Source organism: Aulostomus chinensis, chromosome 17 (genome assembly GCF_037954235.1).
Source record: "Aulostomus chinensis isolate RoL2024-O1b breed Wild chromosome 17, RoL_Achi_v1.0, whole genome shotgun sequence".
Lineage (NCBI taxonomy): Eukaryota > Metazoa > Chordata > Actinopteri > Syngnathiformes > Aulostomidae > Aulostomus > Aulostomus chinensis.
This window is the reverse complement of record NC_141336.1, coordinates 10,833,945-10,843,696: the sequence shown is the minus strand read 5'-3', so window position 1 is coordinate 10,843,696 and position 9,752 is coordinate 10,833,945. Positions and strand designations below refer to the sequence as shown.

General features: G+C 40.2%; 1 protein-coding gene across 5 annotated transcripts in view; it reads left to right on the top strand.

The window, feature by feature from the left end:
• Window positions 1-1,405: 1,405 nt before the first annotated feature.
• dtnbb (dystrobrevin, beta b) overlaps window positions 1,406-9,752 on the top strand; it is a 36,178-nt gene continuing 27,831 nt past the window's right edge. For all 5 annotated transcript variants that reach the window (XM_086182514.1, XM_086182516.1, XM_086182515.1 and 2 more), the window contains exons 1-5: window positions 1,406-1,608; window positions 4,512-4,558; window positions 6,039-6,106; window positions 6,333-6,413; window positions 6,554-6,767. In XM_086182514.1, coding sequence (XP_086038640.1) covers window positions 6,040-6,106; window positions 6,333-6,413; window positions 6,554-6,767 — 362 coding nt within the window. In that variant the 5' untranslated portion in view covers window positions 1,406-1,608; window positions 4,512-4,558; window position 6,039. The remainder of the gene's footprint in view (window positions 1,609-4,511; window positions 4,559-6,038; window positions 6,107-6,332; window positions 6,414-6,553; window positions 6,768-9,752) is intronic.

Genomic DNA, 9,752 nt, shown 5'->3' with positions numbered 1-9,752 from the left:
TTCCAAAGATTGAAAATGACAACGTGTCATCTTGGTCTCTTCAGAAAAAAAACAACAGTTTTTACATCCTTCTGCTTAGGGGACAAATTGCTCACCTTCGTCTTGTTTTTAAGACTCATCAGGATATTTGCAGGTCAGTCAAAGTTTGTAAATTCCTCCTTTACATTCAAGCTCTCATACAAGAAGTTGCCGAAGGTAAATCTCAGTATTTGGAATTTAAATTCCGTGTCTGTGATGACATTAGGGAAGATAAATAAGGCTAAATATTGAAAACCCCAACAATAACTTTGCACCAGTTAAAACAATTTAGTTTTACACTACTTTACACAACATACACCACACACTGGTGGGTACTTGCATCTTCCGTCAATCCGAAATGTAAAATTTTAATGCTCTAAGTTTATACTCCCAACTTCTGAACCAAATATATTTCATTTTACTCTACACTGTCACGTTCACATCGGCAAATTGTCGATAAACTTGACTCAGTAATGTACAACTGACATAAAACCACCGATGTCCACCTCCCGGTTCTGCTTGCCTGATTTTCTTAAGATCAGAAAAAGATTCATCCGAAAATCTGTTTCAAATTGTGATTTAGAATGTGTTCTTAAAAGACAGTAAAATTAAGCATCTAATGCCTTTAACACCCTGCATTTACACAAATAACTGTGTGATGGCAAAACCACCAAATATTAGAAGTTTAAACCTCCAGTGGACATGGCTTCTGGATTTCCCAGGAAGGGTTATTTCAAGAATTTTTGATGATTTTTTTGGATGGAAAAATATCAAACACATAGTAACTTGCTCAACTCAGTCTTCGAAATGCCTCACTGCATGTGGAAAAGTGGGCCTGACAAACGCAAACTGCAAGTGTCATTCAAAAAACAGAATCTGTGCAAAATTAAAACACCTTTATATTATATGACAATAGTGGTGTGAAATGACCTTTACCTTATGACCCTTAAATGATATCATCAGCTATTCTTCAAAGCACAGTGTTTCAAATATTTGAAAACATTATTAGCACTAGAACTGAATTTCTAAACCAATCCAGATTGTAGAAAGCTGACCAAAGTGGGCATTTAGGGATTCTGGGACGCTTCACTCGCTGAGGTGTGCGTTCAAACGTGGCCCTCAACATCACACATCTATTTTTAATGTCTTGTGAATCCACGTTTCAAAATTTAGCACACGAACACCGGCTGGAGTTTCCCTTTAAACTAAATAAAATCCGTGTTTCTTGTTTCGTCTCCAGTCAGTGACGCTGGGTATCCTAACTCCGAGGAGCAGCAGCGGTAGTAGTAGTGCGCCTTTAACCAGCGTGCGTGCGCACATGCGTAAAGTATAGTAGGTGGTCGCGCATGGCATCTGCGCGCCTGCTCGCGCTCTGCCGTCCTCTGCCGCTGGGTCGCTGCTGCTGCTGGTGATGATGATGCCGAACGGAGCGGGTGCTCCTACATTTCTATATGCGGCCACAACCGCAGTTCTCCAGAAGACTGAATGAACCGGGAGAGGAGCGGGAGGTGTGGTGATGGATGGCCCCAGCCGTTTGTCATCGCTCGGACAGCTGTAACGTCAGCGGACACGCGCGGGGATTCATCAAAGGTGAGTGATTCACGGAGGAAATATCCTCCTTATTCCCCCCTGCCACTACCCCCCCCCCCCCCCCCCCAAATCTGATCCTGCTGCCGCTGATGATGATGATCCAACTTAAACGCAACCTGCGTGATTTCTCTCGTCGCTGTGCCTCTCAGATGAGACACCGTGAAAAGATGCGGGATTTCTATTGTTTCTTACCCCCCCTGAAAAAAAATCATCACGACACATCGTGCACGATGCGGAAATACGGAAATAAGCAGTTAAATCTGCAATATGGCTGCGTTTGTGCGGTACCGTCGCTTCAGAAGTGAATTACAAGTGTTGCGTGATTGCTGGCCGTGAAAACTGCGGCTCGGAGGAAGCGAGAAGTGAATGATATCAGAGGAGGACAGATACTGCAGTAAGCCCAGTGCTGAGTCCTTCTGTTGACTCGCCTCAAAGGATGTTGTCATTAGCTCCGAGCTGAAGGTGCGGTTACACTCGAACGCACCTTTAGGGGCCTGGATAGAACGATGCATCGACAGTCGGACTGTATCAGAAAAGCTGCACATCAGAGTTGTAATGTGCGCATGATCATTTATGCTCCATGGAGTGGCTCCAGTTTAATATGCTGTGCTGTTTGAATTCATTTCGTCATGAATTATTGAGAACTTGCCTCTTCCCCATTTATCTGAATACAATCGGTGTTGAACTGCCATGTGTTTTAGAATACTTCTGCAAATCACCTTCAGTAAAAGACCCCAGAGAATACCTGCAGTTACTACGGAGAATGAGTATTTACATTCAACCATTCAGGCTCTCTGATGGTGTAGTAAATATTTACACCGAATATAGCATTTTTTTTTATTTTTTACTTTTACTGACATGTAATATATAAAAACAAACAGGTGCAGTTGCTTTGCACCAGTAGAACTCACTGAATGTGTGATTGGGTTTCTCGTGCAGTTCCAGGAAAAGTGAGCACCGACTCTGATCGTCGAGCAAAGCAAAGACAAATATTTTCCGGGGTCATGATTGTTAAGTCTGTCTGTGCAACTATATATTATTTCAAATCTAGTATCTCAGTTTGGGGCTGTTGGTCAAAGGTTAGCAACTGTTTACATTTGCACTGGTATTCATACTGGTACTGGAACCCGGTACACACTCAAAATGACCGTATGAGACAGGAGCAGCTCTGTATTACAGTCACGCTCTTGAAGAATGGTCATAAGTGCGATATTGTTCTTTGAGAGTTCAGCAGTTCACCTTTTGTCGAACAGGACGAGTATAAAAGTGAAGGGTACGCAATTGAAAAGGGTACTCCCCAGGGGTGAGACTTACACCCTTTAACGTGCACACTGGTACCCCTACTGTTGAGTGTGTACCTGCTTTCTCTTCTTTTTTTTTCTTTTAAAAAAAAAGCTCATTTCAGCCGTTAAAAGAATAAGTCCAAACATGTAATTTTCCAGGGTTTGCTGCTGAGCTTGATCAAATATGATTGTATTTTGTTTGAACAGGTGTTTCTTAAAGTTAGCTGTGTTGTGATGACCAACTTTGCATTACAAATATTGTCAAGAGCCCCAAGGCACTTGTAACATTCAGACCCTGGAATTATTTGAATTAATATTTGGAATTAACGGTGCTGATCAAACAAACCCATTTCAAAAGGTGCCACTACGGCTCTGCGGCAAAGGCCTCCCCCTTTAGTCACCATGCTGTGGTCTCAAGCCATGTCTACTTTTATTCGTTTTCATTTTTAAACATTTCTTTTTCATGAATTATATTCTTTATTTCTTTATGTATGTATTGATTATTTAGGAGAACAAAAGAACACACATTGGATGAGACAGGTTACGTTTGAGAATGTGTGAGTAGACCCAACAGACGCGAAACGACTCCAGCTCATTGTCTAACTTGCATTCTCACGTTTATTTAGGACATTTGGAGTCAGTTTAAGGCAACTTATGTTTATTTATTGAATCAAATTTTCAGTTAACTTTATAAGAAATGCTGCTGGGAGCTGCTTTTGCTTTTGTTTGAAGATAACGTTATATAAGCGGTAGATGTTAGAGGATAAATTTCTCTTGGAATTAAACATTCGATGAATAGCCTTTCACCTAAGTATGTTGTTAGGGTTTGCGTCGTTATCAATTAAGACCCTAAAATTTTCCTTTTTTTCCTGTAACTGTATATCAGTGTCCTTGAATATCAGTAATCAGTATTGGTGTTGGCCCTGACATAAATCATATGTGTCGACCCCTAGAATATAATAATAGACTCTAAATTGAATAACATGGTCCTCGTGCTACAACAATCAATAAAAAGATTGTGTACTTTGTGAAAGAAGCAACCAAAAAGAAACAAAGAGAAAGAGAAGCCTTCTCCATCTGCAGATTTCCTGAGGGCAGCAGAACCTTGACTTCTTTGTTCATGCTCTGCTGGTCATCTGATCATGCCCCTAGTCACCCCGTGAACATGCATATGATCCAGACATGTTTCGGCGCCCTTGGTTGGAAGCTATCCTGGGCACCCACCACATCTCAGTCACTGGCCACCCATAATGTGCCTCATGTCTGTCATCATTAAGTGGTTCCTTTGCAGCTCAGTCGGTGTCATTAGCCCACAGGATGCAGTCAGCGCTGAGCGGGATGTCATGGAGAATTATCATTTTCACAGACCATGGGCACTGGAGTGTTCCTCCAGCCAGCTCGCCAAAATCTCTACACCAAGAGAGAGAGGAGAAACAAAAGCACAAATTGAGAAAGAATGAAGTCCTTGAAGGCAGCATGGGGGGGGGGGGGGGGGGGCTTAATTACTTATTTAAAAGTCAAATACATGTCGAAGAGGAATGGCTTATCTCTCCTATTAATGGAGGCATCAACTCGAAAGACACCCTCTTTAACTCTTTTAATATGGCTTTTCTTTTTCAGGGTCGACGTGAAGTGATTGACTTTGTCTGACATTCAGCCATCGACAGGTATATACTTCTGAAACATGAAGAAAATCAGAGATATGGGATATGATATGAGCTTGTCTTCATGAAGAATTTGTAGTTTCCTTTTCCAAGAAAAGTAAAATGAAGTCATGAGTGTTTTAGGGAAATCTATGTTGTTAGCACCTGGCTGTTTGCAGGTTTAACATGATTAAAGCAGACATGTTTGGTTTTTTCCATTAGCCTTGACTGTAGTTTTCAGGGCACAATTTTGTTGATTGGTTAGCCTTTTTGCACAAAATTTAGATTATCTTTATGTCTTTACACAGTTAACCCTTTATTCTGCCTTTGAGAATAATTTCGGAACTTTGACATTATCGGAAACATCACCCGTGAGTGAGATTGTGCTTTAGGAAGCTTCCACCGCTGACCTGATAGCTTAGCATTGCGAATTTTGGAAATAGTGAACCTAGATTTTTCATAAAGTAGCAAAAATCCCCCTACCAGCACCTTTACCATTTAAAAATCAACACACGATAAGAACACTTATTTTCCTAATTTCATTTATAATGTTAAAAATGATTGGTTCCTTGTTGTTCAGTGGGCTTATGTAGTAACAATGAGTCATTTTGTCACTGGTAAGTTGCCAGCTACTGCTGGGAACCACGATTAATTTTTACAATCAAGAGTTTAGAGACACATGAAATGTTACTTTGTTTGCTTTTCTGGTGAGAGAAGGTGTTTTTTTTTTCTACTGTTGGACAGAGACAAGTGTCCTTTCCCTCAGTTTAAGCCTGTGTGCTCCAGTAAACCAGCCGGCTGTGGTCCATAACTTTTCAAAAATATTTTTTTGTTGTCCTTGTGACCACCGAGTGCTCAGGTTGGCTTCTTCAAGTTGAGTTGTGTTTTTTTAACCAGTTTCAAAACGGCTGCCCTCTTAACTTGTTTTATCGTCTAAGAAAAGGTCAACCGCAGCTACACAATCTGCACTCTCCTGTCAGTGCATTGGACGTAACTAATATGGTACAAGTCTTTTAGCTTTTTAACAAAATATAGCCTCCAAAAGACCATTTGAAGTAAATTAATGCCACAGTCAAACACATTCAATAAAGATTCAACATTATTCTTGGAATACTCACAAAGCGATGTTTTTTTTTGCTGGCTTGTTGTCTTTAAGTGTTTTACCAAGGTGAACTTTATATAGATGTGTACGTGTACAAGAAAAACTGAATAGCTGGCTGACGAGATGACTCATTGATGCAGGGTAAATAAAAAAGAATGCGCGCAAAAACTAGATCCTTTATATTTTAGGTGAATGTGAGATTTTTCTACATAGAATTCACACAAAAAATAAAATCGAACGACCGTCTCCGTCAACTGCATTAATAATGCTGACGTGTGTGTAAATTTTGTTCATGTGCATGGTATGGGAATGTTTTGGTACAACAGCAGGGGCGTTGCACTGATAGACGTGCTGCTGTGTGACTGGTGAGTGTTACATCCTCTGCTGTTTGATGTGTCACAGAATGATCGAGGAAGGCAGTAAACGAGGCAAGGCCACGGTGGAGAAGAGGCAGCTCTTCATGGAGATGAGTGAGTAGAGTCGACTGCTAACTATTCATAGTCAGCTCCAACTCCTGTAATTCTTGACTTGGTCTCAGTTGCTTAGGAGATGGTCCCTCACACAGAATAATTCCTCCCACACAAAGATGGTGATAATATTTTATCTACACGATTATGTGTGTATTGGGATGGTTTTATGAATGCTAATTTTGACTGGCTGGTTCACGGAGAGATTCTTTGTTCTTTCGTTTATCAGGAGCACAAAACTTCGATGTGATCAGACTGTCAACTTATAGGACTGCTTGCAAACTTCGGTTTGTGCAAAAGAGATGCAACCGTAAGAGCATGTTAAAGATTTTCTGCTGTCCTCTACTGTTTTGAGATGGTGTAACAAATAGAAACATTTGTTCCAATATTAATGGACACTTAATTGATCATGGTATGCCCCCCCCCCTCCCCCCACCCCCCCACACATAGTTCATCTGGTGGATGTCTGGAACATGATTGAAGCCTTTCGTGACAATGGGCTCAACACATTGGACCACAACGCTGAGATCAATGTTTCGCGGCTGGAGACTATCCTGTCTTCCATCTATTACCAGCTCAACAAGCGGCTGCCCACCACCCACCAGATCAATGTGGAACAGTCCATTGGGCTGCTGCTCAACTTCATGGTGGCCACCTATGACAGGTATGGTGGTATTGATGAGGCGGTAGCAGCGCTGGAGGCGGTAAATCACATTTTGAATTGTTTTAGTGGCATCTGAAACCAAGAATAATACTGGACACGCGGTGGCAGATAAAGACTGAGGATTTTTTCAGCAAAGCTCTTCAGCAAACATCTTCACGGCATCTTGAATCAACAACCGTTTTCTCTCTCAGTTCATTTCAAATGTTTAAGCAGCAGCAGCAGCAGCAGCAAGGAAGCTTAAAAAAAACAATCAGGAGTTCCTGAATAATTAATAAAAATATCGGGACCAGACTCAGGATATGTTTATTATTTTTTATGAAAATATATCGTGAGCCACTGTTTGACTGACGCATATATATATTTGAGTTTATTCTAAACGGGAGCAGCAGCAATGTGCTCCTACTCAAGTTAGACTGGTCCCATTATCGATCACAGCTCATATTCAAAGTCATACACGAGGGGTGTTTTGACAATAACGCAATTTCAAATCGAAGTTAGATTGACAGACATTCCAATCAAGTGTATGATAATCACCACTGCTTCATCAGAGAAGAAGTCTAATCAGCTAATCAGTCATTAGGGTTCACCTTCGGTTAGAGGCAGCACAGTGATGATAACTGCTTAGTTTTTATTGAATGAGGCAGTTGACTCGGCTGCTCTAGCTTCTTACTGAAAGACCCTCAACGCTATCCTTTCAGTTTTGGACCATGTGAGAAAAGAGGCTCTTCTGAACACAGTCATTCCAATCAATTGTCGTGTCCAATATACGGGCGACAACAGAGAATTTTAAAAAGTCTCCTTTGTAGTTACCCTGTCACTCTGAGGGTCACGGGGAGCCTTTTCGCCTCAAAACTTACATTTTGTTAAAGTAGAAAGATGTCCCCGTATTCTGGCAAAACAAAATCCGTGTGAAGACTGAAAATTTGGGAACTTTTATCACTTCACCCCAGTGTGTGATATCACCCTCTCTTGCCTGTTAACAGTCCATCAATTCATGCCCTATCTCATGTGGTTTATGAGAGTGGAAATTAATTTTGGATCCACCCTTTGATTCAGACCTTCCCCCAAATTGAATGGGTTTTACTTCGACCCATAATCTATTCCTCCGAGCTGCGTTGAAAACAATGCAGTAGTTGCTGCGTGGTCCTGCAAGCCTCCTAGGTGGAGGTAAATAAGTTAATCAATAGCAAATGTGTCAAACTGCTCTTAAAACCTCTGAAAAACTCATTCACACAGCCACCGTTTTCTTTCCTCCCATAGAGGCTTGGGTGGGGACATTAGTTGTCTTTCAAACTATATGACTGTGTCAGCAAAGAGACCCACACATTTTGCCCATTGAGCTGTTAAGTGACAGGAGAAACCCTCAACTGCCCCGTAGCCTCCAATTTAAGGTGAGACAAGGATATGCAGGCGTGTTTCTTTTTACCTGTTGTTTTTCCCCATTTTTTAATAACTAAGCCAAATCACCCGCAAAAGTAATTTCACCACACGTACTTGATAATCAACATCGAGGCAAATTTAAGTTTTCTTTTTAGCCAAGCAGAAATACCCGGCGGACAGTTTAAAGGAAGAAATTCATGGGAGTACTGGTACTTTGTTGTGTCATTAAAATGAATAAATAAACTAACTGATTAGAATTAAAAACAAGTTTTACCGTTAAACTTTCAACATGAAAATCAAGAAAACCTTTGATTACAGAAAAAAGAGGACAGTACGTGCATTCGAGAAGTTGATCCTCCTCCACATTCAAATTAGCATTTTTTTCTCTTGGTCAATTATCAGGTAAGTTGGGATCCAGTTTTATGTGCACTCTGCGCTTTAATCAGGATGGTAAAAGTTTTGAATGATTTAAATTATTTATTTAGTGATAATTAATTACACTCGACTAGGGTTCATTCATTTTTTTATTGAAATTTAGGAAAATTCACTGAACTGTTTACGCTAAACACGAGTTCATTGCTTGAAAATGTTATTTGCAAACTCATAGAAAATAAAAATCCTACCAAATATATTTGTCTAATTTCTGCATTAAGTATCTCATTGTCACAATGTTGATATGGTTTTAATATTTTTTTCTTTTTTATTATGAACGATAATCAAAATCTGCCAATTGAACAAGGAAAAATTTGCTTGTTTACTTTTTAATATTAGACTTTAAAAACCAAGTCCCTGCAGCTCTCTGAAATGTCAGTTAATTGTTGATTGTGTCAAATAAATTTGATAACTGGGACAAACATATTTGATGATTTTTAGTTTTTGCTTCGTAAAACACTTCAATCCCTTCGGGAATAAACCTAAATTGTAGATGTATAGTGATAGATTTTACATGTTTATTTTGTTTGCCTGAAGTGAACAAATTCGAACATCTAAAAATAAAGGGATGAGAATAAAAACTGTCTGTGAAAAATGTTAAAATACAAAAAGATAAATTCCATTTGAGGAAAAAAACACTTCATCCAGAAAGGTCACGATTTGTCCTTAATGGTACTTGTTGGTCTGATTTCACTGTACAAACAATCCATCTAGCGAGGTTTGAGGCCTATGAAGCTCCAACAATACTGTAATGCAGAGGCAGTGTGCTGCCTATATAAATACCCTCATGAACTGAAATAACCCTGCTGATGTTTTACTGTATATCCCTCCCCTTAATGCTGTTCTGTGCTCAAGGCCCCGGGCACAGTGCATCATGGAGCACTGAGGTTTATTACTGATCGTAAAGCTCTCTCATTATTGTACCTTGTGTGCTAAATTGATTGGCTACTTGCCCTGTCCATTCATGGACCCATTCAATTAGTTTAGTTTTATCTGCAAGGCTTTTCTTTTGCTGCTTTGTTATTATTCATGCTGCCGTATCTACAGAAAACTTTGTGGAAATGACTGTCTGCGATCACAGGAAACGGCCTTGCTATCTGTCCCTGAGGTCCAAAGTGAATTAGACAGAGGAGCTTTCATGTACTCCGCTATCTCTGCTTAGAAGCCAGGGCT